Source organism: Grampus griseus, assembly GCF_964374135.1.
Source record: "Grampus griseus genome assembly, chromosome: 20".
Taxonomy (NCBI): domain Eukaryota; kingdom Metazoa; phylum Chordata; class Mammalia; order Artiodactyla; family Delphinidae; genus Grampus; species Grampus griseus.
In genome coordinates this window covers 12,436,954-12,461,102 of record NC_139014.1, presented here as the reverse complement: position 1 = coordinate 12,461,102, position 24,149 = coordinate 12,436,954, and the positions used below count along the sequence as shown (strand labels likewise).

Genomic DNA, 24,149 nt, shown 5'->3' with positions numbered 1-24,149 from the left:
GGAAGTCAGCCGGCTTAGCCCCCAGCTCCGGAAGTCGGAGGCCGGCGGGTCCTGAACTCTAGCGGTCCGGTCTTTCCCCGCGTCCGCGCCTGCAGGTTAGTGTCCGCGGTGGACGGGCCATGCCGCCCTCGCGGGTGGGAGGTGCGGGGTGGGCTGGGGGGCGGCTCCCGCAGCCGGGGTCCTGCTGGGAACGCGGTCTCGGAACCCGGCCCGGCTCAATGCCCCGGAGGCCTGGCGGCGCGCGAGCCGGGCGGGGCGCCCGGTGTGGCCGCAGGGATCAGCGGGGCGTGTCCAGGGTGGCTTGTGCCGGTGACAGGCGTGATCTCGCCCCGCGGGCGGCTGAGTCGCGCGTGGAGACAGATGAGGCACGTCAGGGGAAGGAGCTGGTGATGTCCCAGGATCCTGGCTTCGTTTGTGTGAACTGAATTCACTATTTGTTGTCAGAAATTTGACTTGACTTCACAGGGAATATCTGAAAAGCTACCCAGAACGGGGTCCCTGGAGCCAGCATTTCGAGCGTATTGCAGCGTGCAGGGCAGAATTCTCCACGTGTGGAAGAGCAATCCCCTTTGCTGACTCGTTCATTAAACCAGTGCTCTGGACCCTCCACTCCCTCCACTGGGTGCAGACTGTCCTTCTCGGCAGCTGTAGGAGACCGCAGAGCTGGCTTTTTCGGTCAGTGCCAGTACAGACTCAAACCATGATGAGACTTTCAGTTCCCTTTTTCAGAGGCCAGCACAGGGAAATGAGGGTGTTCTGGTAGGTTCCGGTAGGGTGCCGGAAGTTTGAAGCCTGCTGGGGGCTAACGGTTTCCAAGAGACTGAGGTTTCCAGGTAGGAAGGGAGCAGGTGATGATCAAGTGCTTGTTGATGCTTTGTGAGTCGGAGCAGGGGACAAAGCTCCAGTGCAACCATTACAACAGAGCAGAGAAGAAACTTCCTTACAGGTCTCAGGGGGATTAAGTGATTTGCCTGACCACAGAGACTGCAGTCAGCACGGGCTGACTGGTTCCTGAGCCTGTGTGGGCCTTGCTAGTGGGCAGCCTGGCTTCCTGTTCTGGAGAGGAGCTGGGTTCTTGTCTGTTGGCAGTGGCTCGAGGGCTCCAGCTGTCTGTCTGCCCTTCCCCAGCCCCCCAGTCTCCTGTTGAAAGCTGTGGCAGCACGTTCCAGGGATGTATATGCAGGTGGAGACACGCACCAGTTCCTGCCTCCATCTGAAGAGGGCTCCAGGCATCAGGTCCTGGTCCCTGCTCGTTGGTAAGGATGTTCATATTTCTCCTCAAGTTAAAAATCTAACTTTAAAAAAGGATGAAAATTACACTAAATTTTTCCGTGGTTCTGCTACCCCAAGATATGGCAACTATTGTGCCTTTCCATCTTTTATCCTCTACGCGTGCTTTTACAGATGATGTGTGTCTGTCTTGTCTTTTTTCACCATTTAACATCCTTTCGTTAATACTCTGCATGCTCTTCTGAGGTCCCCGTACTTCCCCTTTTGCTTGTTGTCATACACCCAGCCCCAGGTATCTGATTTATGTCAGGGCCCACGTGATGGAGACAGTGAGGAGTAAGGCGGCGGGGGCCCTGGCCTCCATCCCTGTCAGTACCCATTGGAGGGCCCTGCACTCCCTGGGCAACTGCACCATGCTGATTGGAACCTAGGTGTGTGGGGAGAAGCTGCTGTGCCTTCAGCGGCCTGGCTCTGGGCCTTCTTTCCCAGGACTCTGCCTGATTTGTCTCATGTGCCGAGTTGTGATTCTTTACCTTCAGTCTTGTCTTCATTCCACACAATGTGCTGTCAGTGGGTAAAACCCACATCAGGTTCCTCTTTCTGGTTCCCCCGTCAGCTCTGCAACCTCACATAGACATGTGTCCAGTGAATACTGTGACTGGTGTAGAACATTCTTCTCAACAGACTTCCCAGTTGTTTCCCCCACTTCTGAGCCTGGTGGTCTTCTTGCCCCCTGCTCCCTGCCCTCAGCCATCCCAGGCAATGGGAAGGGGCTGCTTACCTGGGTCTGTGGGTCCTGGGAGGAGTTGGGCTCTGGGCTGGTGGTGGCCCAATGGGAAGGTACCTGCTTTCTCCTCGCAGGAATCTTGTCGATTGGCCTGGCTGCTGCCTACTACAGTGGAGGTGAGATGCATCACCTGGCCCCCAGGAACTTCCTCAGCTGATTGGAAGAGGGAAAAAAGGAAAGCCCATCACTTGTAATCTGCCAGGGCATGGCTTTGGGGACTGCCTCTGCCTCTAAATTGTTTGCGGATGCGGCCCACTTCCACGTGCTGGTGTGTCCCCCGCAGCTTACGTTTTTCATTTACATCTTCAGCATTTTCATATATCATAAAATATTTTTCAGAAAGGCACTCCTGTGTCTGCCTCATGTTCTGTTGCAGGGATGATCCGTGCTTTCAGCAGCTCCCTGTAAGCGTTCCCACCTTTCTGCTCTTACTCACCATGCCGCGATTGCCATCACGAGTAGACATCCAGGGGAGAGTGAGGGCAGAACTGGGGGAGCACGTCCTATCCCAAGTGACAGGGCCTGCAGTGCTAGGTGGCCATGGTGAGGGTTGGGTGTCCTTGCAGGCATGGGCAGCAAGCCAGGCCCCCAGGTGCCACTCCTGCCCTTGGTCTGGGAAGCAGCTGTGCTGGGGAGGGGGCACCGTCTCTGGGCACGTTGGCCTTCACCCCTCTGCTGCCTTCCCTCGCCTGATTGTCTCCTGTGTTTGCTCCCCAGATAGTCTGGGCTGGAAGCTCTTCTATGTCACGGGCTGTCTATTCGTGGCCGTGCAGAACCTGGAGGACTGGGAGGTGAGGCCAGCACAGGAAGGGTGCCCAGGCTTTTGGGCTCCTGGGCTTCCCTGCAGTGCGAATCAAAGCAGGAAGAAAGGCTCCAGGGGCCTAATGCCCCCCCATCCTGAAACTTGAGCTTAGTGGTTTCCGGATAGCTGGACTTGGCCTCTGGACATTGCCTGTCTGTGACCATCCCTAGGTGAAGGAATCCTCTAAAGCTGTTGTTCTCCCAGAAGTTCTCCTAGAACAGAAGGGCAAGGCCACTTCCCTCACCTCCCTTTTGTCCCTCTTCACGTGTCCTTTGGGTCGCCTGGCCCCAGTATTGCTGACTGCCGATCTCCATTCCCTTGTTTGATGACCTCGTCCGCTGTGCTCGCTTCTCTTGAGTGCGGAGAGGCTCCTCCTTTTCACATCCCAGCCCCTGGAGAGATCAGGCTGCAGGGGTTTGGGGTTCTGACTGGGATGGGAAGGAAGAGGGGCCGCCTCCTTGAGTGTCTGCTCTGGTGAGGGTGGGGACGCAGTCGGCAAGTCTGTGTGTGTTGGGCTGGCTCACAGGCTAGCAGCCAGGTGACTGCCTTGTGGCTGGCGTTCTAGGAAGCAGCCTTCAATAAGAGCACCGGGAAGGTCGTGCTGAAGACGCTCAGCTTGTATAGGAAGCTGCTGACTCTCTGCAGAGCAGGCCATGATCAAGGTGAGGTGTGGGCAGTGAACAGGACACGGGTTGCTCGGATGCACAGAGGGCGGCGAGCGTCTGTGTGGGATGGCAGGGAGCAGGCTTGAGGCCTGGAAACGGGCTGGGTCCAAGCTGGCCGCTCAGTGACCAGGGTTGTGTTCTGCCTCGTGGACGCTGTGTACCCCGGACGTGCCCTGGCCCAAAGGAAATTGCTGGGCAGCCCCCAGCTCAGTGACTGGCCACTAGAAACCAGGACGGCATTTTCCCGCGGTTGGGGAAAATGGAGCAGAAAGCTGGGCAGCACTGTGCTTAGCCGCCCCCTGACGTGTTAGACTGAGAGAAGGGGTGGGCTTTTCAAGACAACAGTGGGCCTGCTGGACATTCCTTCTCACCCAGACTGGACGTTAACCAGCAGCCACACAACCCTGCACTGTGGTCACTGACCTGTGACATCTAGGGTCAGGGTCTCGGCATGAGCCCAGCCTCAGACATGGAGTGACACGTGCTCTCTGCTTCATGACAAGCGTGATGTGATCCTCTGCATTGTGGCCCCGAAGCAACTGTGCCAGCACCCAGGTGGGAGGGGCAGGGTGAGTGGGGGACACGGCCACTGACAGGGCCCTGCCCACAGTGGTGGTCCTGCTCAGTGACATCCGGGACGTGAACGTGGAGGAGGAGAAGGTCCGGTACTTCGGGAAGGGCTATGTGGTGGTGCTTCGGTTTGCCACGGGCTTCTCCCACCCCCTCACGCAGAGTGCTGTCATGGGCCACCGCAGGTAAGCTGAGGATGGGTGACTTGATTGGCCAGGGCTGCCCCTCGCCCCCAGTCAGGTGGTCCTCCCCAGGAACTGCCCAGCACGGCAGGGCATAGAGAGAGGCCTCAGGAACGTGGGGGAGGAGGTGAGGCCAGGGGAGCAGGCCTGGCACCACCCACTAGGGGGAGGTCAGGGGTCCCCACAGGGACAGAGAGGGGATGGGGACGTCAGGGGTCCCCAGTGGGCACAGAGGACTGGGCTAGGGTCCGGTGGGGGTGGGGATCAGGACTGAAGGTGCTGGGTCCTAGTGGGTTACCGGAGGCAGATACCTGGGGTGAGACAGGTATGGTCTTGTGGCTGCTGCGGGGTGGCCAGTACCTGTCACGATAACACACCCTTCCTCCCTGTGCCCATCTGGACCAGTGACGTGGAAGCCATCGCCAAGCTCATCACTACTTTCCTGGAGCTGCACTGCCTTGAAAGTCCCATGGAGCTGTCTCAGAGCAGTGACAGTGAGGTCGATGGCCCTGGGGACCAGAGCTGACCTCCACGGAACCCCTGCCTTGGTTCTGGTGGGGCCCCAGCAGGACTGATGGGCCGCCTACAAGTCCTCCTCCTCAGCTCCCTGCTGTGTCCCTGGAAGCCCCGGGGCAGGACCCTCAGCCGTTCCTGCTGCTTGCTTCTGTCCTCTGAGCAAAATCACAGTGGGACCTTCTCTGCAGGCTCCGAGCGGTCCAGAGAGGGCACAGGCCTCAGATCTGTCTCTTCCTGGAATCAGACAGCCCACTGGGACAGCGGCCTGGTGTGGACAGGTCAGACATGCTAGCTGTGTGAGGCTCAAGGCCTGTGAAATGGGAAGGAAGAACACCCAGGGTCCCAGGGTATCAGGGCCAGGGCTGAGTTCTTTGGGTCGAGAGGTTCTCCAGGACCAGGTCCTGAGGGCTGCAGTGAGACTCCAGCAGGGCCAGCGGCTGGGCGAGGCTCTGAGGATGCTGCCGCCACACGTCATCCCCAGGAATCCCATCTCCTGCCCTGCTCCCCATGCCCATCCCTCCCCGCAGCCGGATGTCCTCAGTGGTCAGAAGTGAGGTGCTTGCCTGCGGAGCTGCCGGGGCTCAGGGTGGACGCTAAGGGGCACGCCTGGTTGGTGTGCTGCAGCCACTCTTGAGGCTTCCACAGCCCCCAGACCGCTGTCCACTCAGGTGGCTCATCTCGAGTCCAACCAGGATTGCAGCCGGGCTCTCAGAGAGGATAACCTCCCGCCCCTGCCCCCAGTATAGGCAGAAGTTCCCTCTTCTAGCATTGTGCAGCACTTAAAAACCTGGACCCATCCCTCAGAACCCAGATTCCCAGCTTCTCTTGAACTCTGGTGCTGGGCCTGTGTGTTTGGGGCCAGAATCGCTGGGCTCATGGCTGCCCCTCAGCAGCGCCTGAGCAGCTAGCTGCAGCCACCCTCGTGGAGTCTGGGTGCCAGCCACACTGACCCTCAACTGCACTATTAGTTTTCTCCTGCTTTCTCTGAACCTAGGCTCCTCCGAGGTACAGCATGTGCCCAGAGCACCTCTGAGTGAGGGACCCAGGAGGCTGTGCACCTGGGAACAGCTGCATGGACCAGGGGTTCTGAGGCTGCCTGGGTGAGAGACAGCAACTTCCAGGAAACTCCAGAGAAATGAGATCCTCTCCCTTACCAGTGGTGGCCGCCAGCCAGCCCTTAATTTGGGCACACAGTCATTTAAACATGCCAAAGTTAGGTTTCTAAATGGTTAAACCTGAAATACTCTTTTCTTAAAAGGTGTGAAACAGCTATGGTTGGTTTCTTGTGTGTTTACCGCTGGGCTGGAGGAGGGAGGGTGTTTGGCCAGCTCCCCTCTCCCAGGGCTGGGTGGGGCGAGGAGGGTGTCCAGACCATCGTGAGGGCCAGTAACTAAGCCTTTGAGATTTCTGGCTTCCACTCTCCTTTTTATTTTGAAAGAATTAAAGTTCTAATGCTGATCATTGTATAGGCCCAGAGTGTCTTTTCCTTCCATGTTTACTCTTGTTTCTGTGGGCGCTGTCTGCTGGCACGGCTGCCCAGGGCTCAGGAGGCGCACGTGGGGCCGGGTGCAGCTGGATGAGGGTGCAGGGAGGCCGACAGCCTGAGCTTGGCCCCCTCCCCTCAGGGGTCCTGACCCGAGTCGGGCCTGGGGCCGGCTGCCTCACCCAGATCCTGCAGCAGAGCCTGCAGCCGCCGCAGGCTGGGGCGCACGTTTTCCTCCAGCCACTCCTCCACTGCGTCTGGGTAGAAGACACGCTGCAGGGCAGCCTCCAGCTCCCCCACGAGAACGCTCCACCTGGCCAGGAGACTGAGGACCAGGAGGCAGTCAGCCTGCCTGGCGAGGGCCCTGGGGCATACCTCATGGCCTCCAGAACCCCACGGGTCAGTACATCCCGTACCTCAGTTTACTCATCCATAGAACAGGGCCGTTAGCACCAGCCTCATAGGGTTGTTGGGAATAAGTGAATGACTGTCACAGTTTGGCCTCTGAAACTAGAAGGCACTTCACAACTGGCTGGCAGGGTTTTTCTTGGTGCATGAACCTGTTGACAGTTGACTGCATCTTATACTCAGCGGGGACAGTCTGTGTTGGCCTCTCTCAGAGCCAGGAGAGCACTGGGGAAGGCTGGCTGGGACCCTGTCCCCATGGTGACACATGCAGCCACAGGGCCAGGATCAGCCCTAGGCAGTCTGGTTCTATGGTGAGCCCTGGACCCTGCTCAGGGCATCTGGTGACCCTCACCCTCTCAGGCAGGAACGCCCCAGCTTCTCTAAAGCCTAAAGGCACAGCTGATGCAGTTGCGTCACCTAGGAATCCACGGCTGCAATACCTAGAAAGCTTGTCCAGAAAGCTGCCAGCATGCAGCAGAGGGTGGGCAGCCTCGGGGATGGGCACAGCTGGGAGGGGCATGGGCTACCTGTGCGCCTGGGGCTGGATGTGCTGGATCATGACGGGGTGGATGAACTTCCGCCTGCGATGGTAGGGGCTGAACCAGCCGGTCACATACCTGGGGGCAAATCCACACACACAGGTAGGTACACTGTGGCTCGTAAGGCTCAGTGGTTGTAAAATAAGACCTTTGAAAATCTGGTGGAAATTTTAAAAAGGTGTTTTCTGCCCAGAAAGTCTTCTTGCAGGATTGGCTGGCCCTCACCCTGCCGGGTGGGGGGTCACTCCCCCGCCCACTCACCTGTCCCTCTCCAGCAGCGCATCCACGGAGCTGCACAGATGGAGGCTGACTTGTGTGATGAGGTTCAAGATGTCGCTGCCAGGGAAGGAGCCGGCCCTCTCACTGCACAGGGAGCCACTGTGCTGAGGATGCATCCAAATATGAGGGGACGGGCAGGGCTGGGGGTGAGGGTGTTACCTCCTAAAATCCGTTGCTTCCAAGCTCGAAGTCCCAAGAAAGTTCTCCACTCTTGCTTTAACGTTTTCGGCAAAGCCTCCTAAAACCAACCACAGACGGAGGTTGGAGGGGCCTCTGGAGGAGGAGGTGGCCTGGACTCCGTGCTGGCTGGACCTCCTGGCCCTCAGGCATGGGTGGTGGGCAAAGCAACTGAGAAGGACCGCCGGCCAGGCCCAGCTGGGCACATGCTGACCTCAGGGATGGGTTAGCCCAAGGCTACTGCAGCCTGGTGGGGAGGTGAGAACACGCTGGAGGCTCTGTGCTGCCTGCCTCCTGGGGAAGGGGTGCCAAGGCCAATGTGCTCCTATTAGCACAGGCATCTGCTCTGTTGTCTGTACCTTTCCCCAAAGAGTTCAGAACTGACACTTCAAAAAAGGATAAGCCAGAGTCCCAGTATCTGTCCTTCTGGAAATCTCCCTGTAGCTCAGCACAATACCAAGTGTGTTTATTTTTCAGTCCTCACTTTCCTCAACCACCTCGATGTTTTTCTGTGCCAACACCACATACGTTGCTACTTAAATTCCCACCTGGTCCCGTATAACATGCGGTTTATGTAACCAGGGCCTCCTCACCAACCTTGCCTGCTGGTCTCCTCTGTCTCTAAGCATCTATGCCCACACCTGGCTCCTCCCTCGGGAACCAGAGGTGAGGGAGCTGCCTCTCTGGGGCCACACCCACCAGCACTGGGCATTCAGGATATTTATGCAGCAAAGGCGGGCTCTCTCCTGCACCCTATCCATGATGAATTTCCTTGTGGGTTCACTGTGCCTGCAGGGCATGTCCCCCTAACTTCCTGGTCTGTGTCTTGGGTTTAGGCTCGAAGACCCGGGCTGCAGTGGGGTGGGTGGGTGGCTGAGCCGGGGCCATGGGTGCGTTCCCCTCCCCCGCACTGGTTGGAAGACCACAGTCCAGCCCCAAGGAGGTGGCAGTTGGGGGCCCCGGGCACTAGGCTTCCTGGGAGAAGCAGGGGACCATACCATGTAGAAGCACCTGCAGACAGACAGCCAGGGACGGGATTCCCACGGGCAGCAGCTCGCACAGCACAGAGAAGTGGTCATACCTAAGTCCGCAGGAGAGGGGTGCTCAGCACAGCAGATGCTCAAACACGAGTCACCACGAGACAGGACAGGGATCTAGAAGCTTCTGCAGAGCGGTTGCTGCTTCCTGAAGGTTCCATGGCTTTGCAGGAACCCCACCCAGAGTGACCTGCCTGGGCTTAGTTCTCTGTGGTTGCCACCCTGAAATCCCTAAGTTAACCTTTGACTCAGCTTTATGAGTGAGGGCTGAGGTCCAGTGGGTCAGCCCTGCCTCCTGCTCCCTCCGGTGGGTTCAGGGCCTCCTGCTCTTGGTGTCAGGGCCACCTGGCCTCCCCCTCAGGATGGGACCTGAGGGCAGGACTTGCCTGGGACCAGGGGTTTAACTGTAGCTCTACTTTTCAAATGGTATGAAATCCTAAACAAGCCAAAGTCTGACCTCATGCTTCTCCCAACATGACCTCGGGTGGGGCGCAGGATGGGGTGAACAGGCAGAGACGGGTGGTTCGGACAGTGCCCTAGGGCCCTGAACACCCCAAGCAGCGTCCCCTCTGCAGAGTGTGGTGCGAGGGGCTTGACCCCAAGTGGCTTGTTTTGTGCAGCTGGTCCTTCCACACCCTCCTCAGAGGGCCGGCTGCTTCCCCTTGACCAAATGGCAGGAAGGACTGAGGCCCAGACTGGATGGGCCAAGGAGGGCAGTGTGTCCTAGGTGACGGGAGCCGCTTGGACCCTCCCGGGAAAGGCCGGCCCCGAGAACGTCCCTGGGGCCTGCATGGCCTCACCTCTGCCAGCCAGTCAGGACGATGCCCTGCAGCGTGTCCGCTGGCACACTGCCCGCCACCTGCAGCCACTGCATGTGGTTTCTGAGGTGGTGCTCGATGGGGGTCAGGGCCTGGCTTGCCCCCGTGGCTCCCTTGAAGGCACTGGCGGCCCAGAGCCAGGAGAAGCCGCTCTTCCGGTACTTCTCCATGAGGAGCGCTGGGTGAGCAAGTGAGAGGTGTGAGTGGCAGACCCTGAGGAGGTGCAGCCGGGAAGCCCGAAACACACACTTGTCCAGGTGGAAAACTGGGAGGAGCCCAGGACCACCGGGCTCTGCTCTGGTACTGACCCTTGCTGTGGACGTCCAGGTCGGCCCCGTAGTCCCAGAGCACAGGCTCCACCAGCTGCGGCACCCTCGATGCTGGGGGTGGAGAGAGGCTGTGAGGGTGCGTCCTTCTAACTCTCCCTTATTGCGTTAAAATGGATTTAAGTACAGACTCAATACTATGCTATGATTTGGGCTGTAAATGCCGCAGCCACAAGGCCAGCTGGCTTTGGAAGTGACTGGACACTGCTGGAGCTGCCAGGGGTGAGTCCCAGGCCAGCGGTCCCAGAGCTCCCTCAAGGGGGACACACTGTCTGCACGCGGGGCCGGCCCAGGTACAACAGGGACATACCGCTAAGTGGACTTAATTATAATTAATTAAAACCCAAGTGGCCACATGTGGTAGAGGCTGCAGCAAGGACACCTGGGTGGGCCTTGCGGAAGCATGGGCCACGACCTCCCTGTCTCACCCCAGAGCCTCAGGCAGGCTGGGCCCCGGAGGGCTGGGGGGCCACTGCTTCCCTCCACCAGCCAGTGTGAACCTCAGTAGAGGCCCCTGCAGGGCTGGCTGTGCAGGTGTGTGGGGCTGAGGCCCCTAGAAGCACTGGAAGCTCTCAAGTGCCACCAGGGGCCCTTGCCCCCCCGCACCCCCAGCTTTTTATGGCCAGCGCCCCTCGGGGCCTCGTGCTGCTCTCTGGGTCAGATCTCTCACAACAGTACTGCTGGAAAGACTCCAGGAGGCCTTTTAGGGGAATGGCATTTTCATGTGAGAAACGGTCCTAACAGGACGGTCTAGAGTTAGCTTTGGTACGGATCTACTACACGGTCTCTCCTTGACAGTCGGGGGCTCAGAGTAGCTCGGCTTCCTCCCCTCATGGCACCAGGAAGCCCCCTGCGGAGCGTGGCCGGCCCCCCAGGGCCATGCCTGGCCGACCTGAGAGCTGGTCCTCGGGGATGTCCCGCAGCATGTCATCCCACACCAGGGGCGTCGTGGTCGGGTGCCGAGCCTGCACATGGCTGGCCACCGCCTCCATGTAGGACAGACACAGCTCTGCTCTGGTGTTGGGCTCCTGCTGCAGCCACTGTCTTGAGTCCTCACCCTCTCCGAGGTAGTAGACCTGGGATGAGACACAGGTGGGTTTTCCCCAGGACCACCCATCCTCACCCGCGGGTTCCCGCTGGGGGACTCCTGGGGCAGCTGCCCACGGGGAGGAGACAGTGAAGGGTGCCCTTTCCTTCTGCACCGAGACCCGAACCTCGACTCAAGACTCCCTTGAGGCTGGGCAAGGGAGTCTTGAGTCTGGAGCCCCACAGCAGCCAGAAGGTGGAAATAACCAGATGTCCAATAACACAAGATGGATAAACAGAGCATGGCCCGTCCACATGCTGGAACATCACTCAGCCACGCTGGAGAAGGTGCCCAGTGAGAAAAGCCCACGCACGGGGCAGGACTCCATTTATGGGGTGCTGGGGGGGCAACGCAGAAATGGAAAGGAGACTGATGGATGCAGGGGCAGAGGACGGGGGGCAGGGAGATGAGAGGTCCTGCAGTAGCCGGGGGGAGGGCTGCACAACACTGAGAATGACTTAAAAGTTACCGGATCATTCACTTTACAGTGGTTACAGTGGTAAATTTTATGTTATGTGTATTTTACTACAAAAAAGAGATTTTGTTTTGAATAAAAGGATCAAGCTCTGGGGTAAAATGTCTACAAACCACCGTCCCAGCTCAGATGCCTAAGCTCAGACGAGCAGAGGCCTTTGGGTCACTGTGCTCGGTGGCTTGGTATCTTCCTGGCCACTGTGTTTCTCAAGGACAAGGAGGGCACCCCCGGGAACCACCTTTCCAGCCAGTGCTCCACGGCCCTAAAGTGGTAATTTCCTTTCTCCCACAGTCCAAAACTGTACTTCTTCAATTGGAGGAAAGTAACCGGCTCAAACTCATGGCCACACTGACCCCGAGGACATGAATGTGCCGTAACCAGGGGCTGCTCTGCTGCTGTCCCGTGGGTGCCTGCACCCCACTGCACCCTGCTTGGCTTGGCAGGTTTGCCGGCACGAGATCACCCATCAGCTGGGACCAAGGCCCTCACTGGGGACATCTCCTCGGCCAGCACTTCTTTATCCTCAGAACTACTTTTCTATTTAAGAGAAGAACCCACGAGGTGGGAGAAGGTGACCGTGAGGTGAAGAAAAGGGGCTGCTGCAGAGCTGGGGGAGCCGCCTGCTGGCAAGGCAAGGCACCCACCTCGTCACAGCCGATGTGGAGCCACCGGGCGCCCGGGTGCAGCGCCATCACCTGGTCAATCATGGCTCCAACCAGTGCCAGGGACTCCGCCTTGTGGGGATTCAGGGTGTTGGGGAAAAGTGCCACTTCCCGGAGGTGAGCGAGAGCCTCGTGCTTCAGCACAAACTGTGGGGAGACAACAGGAAAGCTGGTGACCCTGGGGAGGAGCTTGTCCCCGAGCTCCCCGAAGTCCGGCTCCTGCCTCTGCGTCCTGATGGCCTCATGTCTATTAGAGTCCCCGGAGGGGCTGGCGGGGCTGCACTGCAGACCAGAGCCAGGGTGCCAAGTGGGCGGGTCTCTGAGTAACCTGGCTGCTTGGTCAACAGTCCTTCTCCCTTCCAACTCTAACTGGGCTGAATGAGAAAATGGAAAAGGTAGCTTCCCTTCACAACAGAATTACACACGGGTGGACTTCTTGCTCAAGTGAAGAGGCTGGCAAATCCTCTCCCCAAAACAAGTACAAAGAGGAATGATTTGTCCAAAACGACCTTTTGGGGCTCCAGAAACCAACCAAAGGTGAACAACAAATTGGGAAATGCGTGTTCATGAAAGGTTGCCATAACTGGGTAAAAACAGATTCTGCAGCTTCTGCCTAGGTGCTCCCACCCCCCACAATGGCTGGCTGTGGGTAAACCTGGCCTTTGGGGACCTGTCAGTAAAAGTGGCAAACTGTTCTGAATTCTGCGGTCCCCACAGGGCTACAGAGGTGACACATGTTCTCCGTACGCACCGGCTGGCTGGGGCCACACCCACCTGGGGGCCCGAGCAGGCTGGGTGGAAAGCAGAAGCCGCGGCAGACTGAGAACTGCCTGAACCCTGAGTGTGGCCTCCCAACCCCTGTGCCACAAGGTGGGGCCTATGGGCTCGGGCACAACCACCACCCAAGCCCTGCGGAATCATCAGCTGTGAAGACCGAAGAGTGACCCCTAGGGCAAAAACCGAAAACAAGAATACAAAAACAGAGGCATCCGTGGCCACACACAGCTGGGGAGACATTAAATTCAGGCAACTTACAACTACCCATGGGGGCAAAAGTCAGACTTGCTACAACATATGATCTGAAATGTCCAGTTTTCAACCAAAAATTGAGACATGCAAATAACTGGAAAGTGGGACCCAGACTCAAAGAAAAAACAATTCTATGGAAACTGATGCTGAGTGGGCCTAGATGTTGGATTTAACAGACAATTATTTCAAAGAAACTATTATGAATATGTTCCAAGAATTAAAGGAGGGGCTTCCCTGGTAGTGCTGTGGTTAAGAATCCGCCTGCCAATGCAGGGGACACAGGTTCGATCCCTGGTCCGGGAAGATCCCACATGCCACAGAGCAACTAAGCCCATGCATCACAACTACCGAGCCTGTGCTCTAGAGCCCATGCTCTGCAACGAGAAGGCACCGCAATGAGAAGCCCCCACACCGCAATGAAGAGCAGCCCCCGCTCACCACAACTAGAGAAAGCCTGCGTGCAGCAACAAAGACCCAACACGCCAAAATAAATGAATTAATTTTTTAAAAATTAAAAAAAAAAAAAGAATTAAAGGAAACTATTTACAATAAGGGAAATTAAAAATCCATTCAGGGGGAATTCCCTGGTTGTCCAGGGTTAGGACTCTGCACTTTCACTGCTGAGGGCCCAGGTTCAATGTGCTAGAAAGCACATTTTCTTAATGTTGTATTTCACCTTGCACAATAATACTTTGATGAATATACGGTCAAGGAACTAAGATCTTGCAAGCCACGCAGTGTGGAAAAAAAAAAAAAACATTCAATGGGCCCAGCAGCAGATTTGAAATGTCAGAAGAGAGAGTCAGTGATTGGAACAAAAGATCAACAGAAATTCAAGCTGAGTAACCGCGGAAAGGTGCAAGAAAATGAACAGAGCCTCAGAGACCATAGGGCAACATTGAGCTACCAACGCATGAGCAAAGGAGTCCCAAAAGAAGAGAAGGGGACAGAAAAAAACATGAAGAAATGGCCCCAAACTTCACAAAAGTGAAGAAGCTCATCAAACTCCAAGGAAGATAAAGGCAAAGAAACCCAAACCTGGACACATCATAACCTAAAAGGCACATTTAGGGGAATAACACAATTAATGGCTGATATACCACGTTCTGGTTTGGAAAACTCAACACAGTAAAGAGGTAATTTTCTGCCAAAACTGATTTACAGATTTAACACAATCCCAATCAAAATCCCAGCAAGGTTTCTAGTAGATACATAGAGAAACTGAATCTAAAATACATATGAAGAGGCAAAGGAACTAGAATAGCCAGAATAATTCTGAAAAAGAATAAAGTTGGAGGAATCTCACTACCTGATTTTAAGACTTACAATAAAGCTATAACAATCAAGATAATGTGGTATAGACAAAGGGATAACACATGGATCAATGGAACAGAATAGGGTCTAGAAATAGATTCTCATAAATGTGGTCAATTGATTTTTGACGAAGGTGCAAAGGCAATACCAAATTTCAAAGAAAGCAGTCTTTTTGACAAATGGTGTTGGCACCATTGGTCAAGGAGTGCCATACTACATGCAAGAAAAATGAATCTCCACCTCACACCTCACACAAAAACTAACCCCAAATCGATCATAAGTCTAAACGGAAAATGTTCAAGTGTAAGACTTCAGAGGAAAACAGGAAAAATCTTCATCACCTGGTGACTGGCAGAGTTCTTAGAAATGACATGAAAAGCATGATGCATCAAAGAGAAAAACTGATAAACTGGACTTCACCAAAGTTAAAGACTTTTGCTCTTTGAAATACATTGTTAAGAGAATGAAAGGACAAACTGCAGATTGGGAGAAAATGTTTGTAAATCACGTATCTAACAAAAGACTTTGTCCAGAATACACAAAGAATTTTAAAAACTCAACAGTTCAGAAAGTGAAATGAGCAAAATCCTTGAACTGTGCTTCACTGCTGAAGAGGGTATTCTGATGCAAGTGACCAGACGTAGAGTCTTCGCCAACCCTGCTGACACTTGACTTCGGACCGCTGTCCTCCAGACAGTGAGAACAAATGTCTGTAGTTTAAGCCGCCTGGTTTGTGGTCCTTTGCTATGGTAGCCCCAGGAGACGAATCCACCGTAAGAGCAGAGCAAGGCCACTTAAGGAGAAGGAGGGCGTGGTACGATGGAGCTGTACTTGAGGCGCTCAGACCAGCTGTGGTGGGGAGCAGGGCGCGGGGTGGGGATGGGCGGAGTGATGCTGGGAGACCCACTGGAGGACTTTACAGCCGGTCCAGCAATAGCTTAGACAAGGATGGTGACAGTGGGACGGAGGGAATGCTAACTCAGGAGGCAGAGGAGCAAAGGGTAGGACCTGACAGTAGACGGGAAATGCAGCTGGAGTGGGGGGTTGGGGATGGTACAGCCCCTCCCTGAGGCTGGAAGAGGCCTCACAACAGAGACGCCAAGCAGACAACTGTAGACTAGAACCCAGGGTCTGCCCGAGAGACGGGGGTCCTGGGAGTCACTGAGGACAGGAAAGGGAAGCAGGAGGGGAAATGGCTTTATCCAGAGAAGGAGTGTGAAGTGAGTAGAGGGCCCTCGAGAGGTGCCATGGGGACAGCCAAGTCCAGTGCAGCTACAGGACAGCACACGGAGAAGATGTCGGGCACAGCCAGAGCCGGGGACCAGGAGGCCATAGGGTTTAGGAGGAGGGGGTTGTGGGTAACGAGTGTGTCAGGACCGGAGCCCAAAGAGCACAGCAGGGAGAGTCCACCAGGAGAGCTGGAGGGCAGATGGTGGGAGAGAATCCCTGAACAGGAAGGAAAGGGCAATCACTGGAAGTGAAAGTGAAGATGTGGGGGAAGGACTGCTGATAGATCTAAACGGAGCCTGAGAGCCATTAAATCAGTATTATGTTTAATTTGCTTCCCCTTATCTGAGGCAGACGTGAAAAGTATTTTTGAAGATCACATAGGAGCTTGGGAGAATACTTTCAACATTAAGTGAAAAAGGAGAACACAGAAAGCACGTTTTCTTTTTTTTTTAATAAAGTATTTTTTAAAAAATATTTATTTATTATTTTGGCTGTGCCAGGTCTTAGTGGCGGCACGTGGGATCCTTAGCTGCGGCATGCAGGATCTTTAGTTATGGCATGCAGGATCTGTTTTTAGTTGTGGCATGCGGACTTCTTAGGCGCAGCATGCATGTGGGATCTAGTTCCCCGACCAGGGATCAAACCCTGGGCCCCCCACATTGGCAGCACAATCGAACCAGGCCTCCCCGCATCGGGAGTGCGGAGTCCTACCCACTGGACCACAAGGGAAGTTCTAGAAAGCACATTTTCTTAATGTTGTATTTCACCTTGCACAATAATACTTTGATGAATATACGTTAAAAAGGAAAACAACCCAGTCTGCAGGGCTCTGTGGGAATCAGGCCCCCCATCCAGCTCTTCCCCTCCCCTCCTTGGACAGAGGGTGCTCCCACCTAGAGCTCCGAGCTCCTCAGCCGTTCACAGAGCTTCTCTGTACAGTGCTGAGCTGCTCCCTGCCTGTGTCTGGCCCCATCTGTGCACCCCTGAACCCCACACCTGGGTACCAGGTAACTTTCCTTCCTCCCACTTACCTCCATGTGCCCAAACGTCTGCACCAAGGGAATGACCTCCAGCTCATTCAGTGTGGCGAGATGCAGGATCTCTTTGATTTCGGAGGGGCTAGAGAGACCAAGACCACCCAGAGAGGTTCACACAGCCTTCCATTCAGGCTCCCCCCAACCCCCCTCATCAGGTTCCTGGGGGAGTCTACCACGGAAACTAGCAGGGTTGCTAACTCTGAAAAGCCCAACAGATATTCTTAAGTTTTCAGAGAAGACTCCCACGCTAGAGTTTAGGAAAACGATGCTGTTATGTCAAGTAACAGTTTACTTCTTGTGAGAATAGTACCAGCTATTCTGACCCAAACTCGACAGGAGACTAAAGCCATTTTACAAGAAACTAGGCCACACAAGCAATCATATTTTAGAGCAAAGGTGGAAAGACGCGCCTGAGAACAAACACACCACCTGTTTCTGTACAGCCTGTGACCTAAGAATGGTTTCTATGTTTTAAAATTGTTGAGAAAACTCAAGAATATTTTGTGACATGTGAAAATCCTATGGAATTCATCCTTCAGTGTCCACAAATAGGGTTTTATTGGAACACAGCCACGCCCACTCATTATTATCACCTGTGGCTGCTTTTGCCCCACTAATAGTCGTAACAAAGATCAGATGGGCTGCACAACCTAAAATATCTACTGTCTGGCCCTTTGTACAAAAGGTTGGTGATCCCTTTAATAGAGGAAAGAAAAACGAAGAGTTTCAAGATTCAGGTGGGAGTGTCCCTTCAGGCCAGCATTTCGTCGCTGAGGCCACTGAGGATGCCAACCTGGAAGGGCCCACTGCCTGCTCCACCATGAGTTGTCATTTGTGAATTTATCTCAACTTCTGTATGTGTTTGAACCATCTCTAAAGTTAACCAGTTCTATAGATGAATTGATTATATAAAGTTCTGTCTTTAAATATACTTTTTCAAGCTTCACTGGAACCCTGGCACCTTTTTCACTTTCAAAAACAAAGGAACAAAACGTGTTCATTGTAGGAATAAACATGAATACCTCCACCATCTCACCACATTAATGCTCTGGTTCATGCCTTTCCTGTTTCCTGCCCACACGTACGTGCTGGGAGTTCTACCACATGGAGCCAAGCTGCCCTCCAGAGCGGCTGGGCTGCTTCACAGCCCACCAGTGGGAGGCTTGCTCCTGCTCACCCCCGTGCACACAGAGCATTAGCATTTTTTTAAAAGCGTCACCAATTTGGTAGCCAAAATGGCATTTCACTGTTATTTTATTACTATCATATACTTATTGGCTATTTTTCTTTCTTTTTGGGGGATCAGAATGTTCTTTGCCCATTTTCTTTTGGGCTATTTATTACCGATTTACATGGATACCCATAATTTTAAAGCCAAGTGGGGTGCACCCATGACCACACTATCCGACTTCACTGATTCTGATTCTCTCCCCTTTAATCCTCACTTTCCTGGTGAAGATCCCGCCTTAAAGAGCAGCCCTCCCTCCCCTGCATGGACACCTGTCAAAGTGTCCTCCACGCACTTCACACCCAGACAAGACTGAAACAGATCACAGCGCTTCCTTGTGGGGGATCATAGCTGATGCTTATTTTCTTTTAAACGTTTCTAAATTCTCTTTGGTGAACATGCTTTATTTTTATGATTAAAGACATGTATTTAACAAGACAGAAGAGGACTGTCCTGCTGTCGTTCAATTCTCGCCTGCCCTCCACTCCCTTCCAGGTTGCCACCCCACACACCCCATTTTCTCTGCAGAGGCATCGCCTTGCTTGGCGGCTCGGGTACCTGTATGCGTGCTTGGCCCTCAGCAGCCTCAGGTGGCCCTCGTAGGGAAACATGTCTTCATACTCGATGAGGAGGCCGTTGGCACCCAGGGCACGGAACAGGGGGAAAATCTGGGGGAGAGGGGGATATGATGAAGAAATGACTATTTGAACAGAAAGTGACACATGTGTAGCTCATGGACTCATTCTTCCAGCTGATGGACGTGGATTGTAGTTGATCTTTGTATTTTTCCCACGTACTCTGTGTGACGCCAAATCAAATTCTAATGTAGTGATGTGTTCATTTGACACAAGGGGGCGGAATTGGGGGGTGCTGGGGCAAGGGGAACCTACAGAGCTCTGGAGGGTTACTGGAGCACCTGGAAGGAGCCTAGAGGAGGGAGATGAAGGAGGAAAGAGGCTGTCCCACTGTGCTCATGGGGTCCCTCCCTTGGTTCTCCCCCACTTCTTTCTCTACCTTTATCTCAAAGAACATGGATCCCTATCCTCCAGTACTTTTAGGACTGTGTCTACTGTACACAGGACTGAGATTTTCTTCTAGCCTGGCATCACGGCCAGGGGTGGGTGTTAAGGGAGGGGGCTCCTGCAGAAACTCAGAATAGTAACCCACCTCCAGACAAGGGCCACTGTGAGTTTTATGTGATTTGTAGCGTTCTTGTTGATGTTGCTGTCAGAAGTTTTCTTTCCCCAAGAATATGGGGATGTTCTGAAGCATGCTGGATGGAAAGAGGAAATCAGCTTGGGACTAAGAATTAGCTGGGATAATTGTAAAACGGGTAATCAATAATTGACTGCAAATTACAAGAAGAGGCAGATTGTGGAAAGGAGTCAAACTAACCCAGGTCAGTCACTTACACAAATGGAACATAATGGTTACGGCATTCTCGTGTTTTCGTCAGCGTTTTTGCTCCTGGTTTCCCTTGTAGCCTTTTGGCCATCTGACCACTGGGTGGCCTCTTTGGCACTTCTATTGGGGGTGGTAGGGATCCTTGGTGCTGTTGGTGGCTAAGGGGCTGCTAAGCTCAGCCTAAGGGTGCCACCCAGCCAACTTGTAGAAACAGGAGGAATAAGAAATTGTTGTCTAAACCTCTGACTCTGTCAGCAGCAGCAGGTAATGAAATGGGGGCTCCAGCTACACATAAGCTGGATCTTCTTTGCCTGTCTTCCACATCTATCCATTTGTCACCATGCTTTTATCTCTTTACACTTGACTTTTTCTTCTCTGTCATTTATTTCCCGATACTGTCTCCCATGGTGTCTATTCACTTTTGTTCTTTTCCTAGTTTGGTCTCCGTTTCTGACTTTTTTTTTTCTTTTTCTTTCGAATTCATTCCCGAGTCTGGAGGCAATCTTTTCACAACCTCATTCTGTCTGGCTGTCACATTTCTGGACTTTTCTATTTCTGACTTACACTGTTCTTCCATAACTGTATCACTTTCCTAGTATCTCTGCTCTCTTTCTGAAATACTGCGGAACTATGTCATCTGCTTTGTGGTCACACGTTCCTGGTGCACCTTCGCTGTTACTCAGATCATCGTCCTCTTTTTTCTTAGTGTCTTTGTGTGGCACAACTACACTCCTTTTCTGTTGCTCATTTTTAAATGAGATGTGTTTTCTTGTGTTTTTGAGAGCAGGTTCTTCTGTTTGGGATGGAGCTGGGCCAGGCCAGGGCTCCCTCTGCTGCTGTTACATAAAGGATTAGCGGTTATAGACTTTGTGCAGCTACTGCCACAGCACGTGGTCTCCACTCCCTCTGGATCCTGTCCCCCCAGTATTTGAAACTTCTCTCCACTTCACCCTCAATGTTCCTGCCCAGCTCAATGTGGATTTTTCTCCCAACACTGTGTCCTTAGTGTGGGCTCTGTCCTTCTGGAAGAAGGTTCTGGAAGGTATTCTGGAGTGCTTTGAGGCCTTGGGCACTCACCCTCAACCTGGAGCCAGGGACAACTCGCCCAGTTTCTGACAGACCTTTGCTAGCTGGGCTCTTTTCTGGGTTCTCTGGTCTTGACATCGTCTGAATTCTCTTTTCTCTTTCCTCTACCACCCCCTGCCTGGCTGCTAACCCCACGTGGGTGTTGTGCTACAGGTGGTTTGGCCCCACCCCTTGCATTTTGGAATTCACGGGGATACCCTGATGCCTACTTTTGATTTAGAGTACATACGTTTTCTGTGGCTGCCATAAGAAGTCACCACAAACTGGGTGGCTTGAAACAGTCAGAATTTATTCTCTCACAGTTCTGGAGGCAGAAGTCCCAAATCTAGGGTGTCAGCAGGGCCATGCTCCCCCTCTGAGGCTGTAAGGGGAATCTTTCCTGCCTCTTCCAGCTTCTGGGAGTTTCCAGCACCCTTGGTCCTCCTGGGCTTGTGGACGCATCGATTCTAATCTCTGCCTCTGTCCTCATGTGGTACCTTCCCTGTGTCCTCACATCATCTTCCCTCTGTGTATGTCTCTGTGTTTAAATTCTCCTCTCCTTATAAAGCCACCACTTATTGGATTAGGGCTCACCCTATCTCCATATGACTTCATCTTATGTCAACGACATCTGCAAAGACCGTGTCTTTAAATCAAGTCACATTCCAAGGTTCGACGGGTTAGGATTTAAACATATCTTTTTGGGAAACACGATTCAGCTCACAATGAAGAGGTTGTATGTGTCTTTTGTCCTTTCTGTTTTTCCTTTTGCTATCCTGGTTGCTGTCTGCTTTGTGAGGGGATTTGGGGGAAATTCAAAATCTATGCTGTTGCCACCACCGTGCCCCAACACAGAACCCACAGTTGTGTTCCAAGCACACGTCTACAGAACATCGATTGTTCACAATTTCATAACCAAACCCAAGGCAAAGTGATTCCCTAGAGGAGAAAGGGAGCTCTCACCTCCGAGAGGTAGCAGACCCTCGGTGGGGCTCCTTTCAGGTCCAGATGAACTAGTCGCATCTTAAATGGTGAGCAACCCGACATCGTACTATTTTTTGTGAAATCATGTGACAAAAAAACCTCTTGTCTGGACACTTCTTCCTAGTGGAGAAATTCAGGGTTATAGACTCCAGAGGCTCAACTGGCCTGGTCCTTCCAATGTCTGTTTCAATTCTGACACGAACTGGGAGGGAACTCATTTCACCGACATGAAATCGAATCAAGATGTCTGTCTTGGGACTTCCCTGGCAGTCCAGTGGTTAAGACTCCATGCTTCAGACTTCCCTGGTGGCACAGTGGTTAAGAATCTACCTGCCAATGCAGGGGACACGGGTTCGAGCCCTGGTCCGGGAAGATTCCACATGCCACGGAGCAACTAAGCCCGTGCGTCCCAACTATTGAGCCTGCGCTCTAGAGCCCACAAGCCACAACTACTGAGCCTGTGTGCCACAACTACTGAAGCCCGTGCACCTAGAGCCTGTGCTCCACAACAAGAGAAGCCACCACAATGAGAACCCCGCGCACTGCAACAAAGAGTAGCCCCTGCTTGCCACAACTAGAAGGAAAGCCCGTGGACGGCAACGAAGACCCAACGCAGCCAAAATAACTAACTAACTAACTAACTAAATTAATTAATTAAAAGACTCCATGCTTCCACTACAAGGGGCATGGGTTTGATCCCTGGCTGGGGAACTAAGATTCCACATGCCACGCAGCGCAGCCAAATCAAAAAAAAAAGGATGTCTGTCTCCATGTTCAAACATAGGGACCCTTGCCATTTAGTTATGATTTGTCCCTAAAATAGAACAGCACTGTTTCCTTATAAGATAGCTATAATCTGTAATAACACAAATGACTGCAAAATAATTTCTTGTTTTAAAGACCCTCTTATCCTATGTATACTATGCCAGTGAAAACAGGCAAATATCTCAAACACTTTTCAGGCCCCACAATATGATGTTTTTGTAGAAAATTTATCCTCAATTTTATTCTACTTTGAATAGCGTTAAAAACAATTATGTTTCTAGAGTTCGAGTCAGCTTGGTTGTACAGAGGAAGAAGCTCTAAAAATTTATTCTAGGTCAGAGAAAACTATCTATGATTTAAAACAGGCCATTGATAATTTAAAAAACAAGTAAGCCACAGTTTATCAGTGTTGGCTAGTTTATGTTAAACTAGAGAAAGTATCTGGATGATACTGAAGCAGCTAGGAAACAGTGAAATCTTATTTCTTCTATCATAAAACACAAAGGATTAGATTGGAAAATGAAAGAAAATCTTTGTACATTTGTCATATATTCAGCTCAGTAATTCAAACTACTCATTCTGTGCAAGGATTCATAAATCCCTGACCTTAAGGAATCCATAATATAGCAGAGGAAATAACATAATGCACACAGAAACCAATCAGTTTGATTTTTTTAAGAATAAACTATATTCAAGACAGTCTCAATGACAAAGTTCTTAAAGCAATTACGTAAATTACCACTGATAAGTGGATGAGTTTAAGACAAAGCATTCTGAAAAACTGCAATGTTTTAAAGTTGAATTGTTTTACATTTAAACCCCCCCCAAAAAAAACCCAAATCTATTTTCCTGGGAATAGAATTAAAAGAAAAAAAAAATTTTTTTTTTAAATATTTTCCTGGCTGCGCCGTGCGGCATGTGGGACCTTAGTTCCCCGACCAAGGATCGAACCTGCGCCCCATGCATTGGAAGTGCAGAGTCTTAACCACTGGACCACCAGGGAAGTCCCAAAAGAAAAAATTTTGAGCTGAGAAGTCTGCATTGGTCCTGTGTGTGCCTCCTCGTGTTCTGAGAGAAATTCTCCAATTATTCTTGTAGTCCTAGGGCAGGAATGAACACAAACATCTTACCTGCATCAGACACATTCAGAGTTGTTTACCAATGTAAGTTGCTGCAAAATCTAAAGGAAAAGGAGAGGAAGAATTCAGTAATCCATCTTGTGAGTCTGTAGTTCTTTGCTTTGATTCCCTCCTGCATGAAGTCCATAGAAATGTGATTATTTCAAAGACTTGGGTCAACTGTCATTGTTACCAGACAACCTGGCAGGTCTGCAATTGTCCCAGTTCCTCGGGCTTCCAGGTAAGTTACCAGGAAATGGCATCCGATTTCCCCAGTTTCGGGACTGTTGGGCAGATCTCTTTTCTTGTTCAATGAGTCTAAGTAGGTTTTCTTTTCCCCCTGTATCAGTAAATTACTCACCTTCTTCAGACTTAATCCTCATGAATGAACCTCACTGCTAATTCCACTCTTTCAGAATCAGGTATCTCCACAGGGCTGGTTAAGATCTTACTTCTTGCCCACTGGACGTAAGGTTCTCTAGGGAAATTGAATGTTGTAAACAAAGCAGCAGGGCCTAACGGATACATGTGTACTGAGCACCAACTGGACCCAGTGCCCTCCAGTGTAGCATGGGCCGGGGGAGAGGGGCATGGAAACCCCACAGAAGAGGGTGCGGAGTCCCTGGGAGGAGGGCTTGGAGACTCCGGGCGGGGAAAGGGCTTGGAGAGCCCCGGGAGGAGGACACCCCCGGGAGGTGGGCTTGGAGACGCCGGGAGAGCACGCACGGCTGGGCGAGGACACACTTCAGACGAAGACTTGGAGACTCGTCGGGTTCTGCGGAGGGCAGGGGAGGAGGAGGGGGCAGGCAACAGCGGGTGCGCCGCGGACGCCCTCAGGTCCCCGTTCCGTCCCGCTCGGCGCTCGGCCTCCGATTGCTCAGGCCTGGCCACCAGACCGGAGGTCGACGGCGGAACGCGTCGCTCCGCGTCCC

At 52.8% G+C, this 24,149-nt stretch overlaps 2 protein-coding genes across 5 annotated transcripts; one reads left to right on the top strand and one right to left on the bottom strand.

The window, feature by feature from the left end:
* The first annotated feature begins 8 nt into the window (after positions 1 to 8).
* On the top strand, positions 9 to 4,780 carry CYBC1 (cytochrome b-245 chaperone 1). Its single transcript, XM_082678156.1, has 7 exons — positions 9 to 95; positions 1,129 to 1,256; positions 2,092 to 2,133; positions 2,735 to 2,808; positions 3,385 to 3,481; positions 4,095 to 4,239; positions 4,642 to 4,780. Exons 2-7 carry the CDS (start codon positions 1,172 to 1,174, stop codon positions 4,760 to 4,762), a joined length of 564 nt encoding a protein of 187 aa, XP_082534282.1. The 5' UTR covers positions 9 to 95; positions 1,129 to 1,171; the 3' UTR covers positions 4,763 to 4,780.
* Positions 4,781 to 6,365: 1,585 nt separating this feature from the next.
* On the bottom strand, positions 6,366 to 24,137 carry HEXD (hexosaminidase D). 4 transcript variants are annotated; one of them, XR_014298268.1, is made up of 15 exons: positions 23,579 to 24,137; positions 23,230 to 23,279; positions 21,314 to 21,454; positions 18,440 to 18,549; positions 16,648 to 16,735; positions 12,026 to 12,190; positions 10,712 to 10,895; positions 9,802 to 9,873; positions 9,476 to 9,671; positions 8,637 to 8,719; positions 7,621 to 7,699; positions 7,444 to 7,545; positions 7,171 to 7,260; positions 6,652 to 6,795; positions 6,425 to 6,560 (listed from the first exon to the last, which is right to left on the bottom strand). XR_014298268.1 is itself a non-coding variant. In XM_082678104.1 (14 exons), the coding sequence occupies exons 2-14, from the start codon at positions 23,242 to 23,244 to the stop codon at positions 6,374 to 6,376; spliced, it is 1,512 nt and encodes a 503-aa protein (XP_082534230.1). In that variant the 5' UTR covers positions 23,245 to 23,279; positions 23,579 to 24,135; the 3' UTR covers positions 6,366 to 6,373. The 4 variants fall into 4 exon arrangements, 3 of the variants coding, with proteins under 3 accessions (XP_082534230.1, XP_082534232.1, XP_082534231.1); XM_082678104.1 differs by lacking the exon at positions 6,652 to 6,795 and having other exon boundaries at positions 6,366 to 6,560; positions 23,579 to 24,135; XM_082678105.1 differs by having other exon boundaries at positions 6,436 to 6,795.
* Between the last annotated feature and the right edge of the window lie 12 nt (positions 24,138 to 24,149).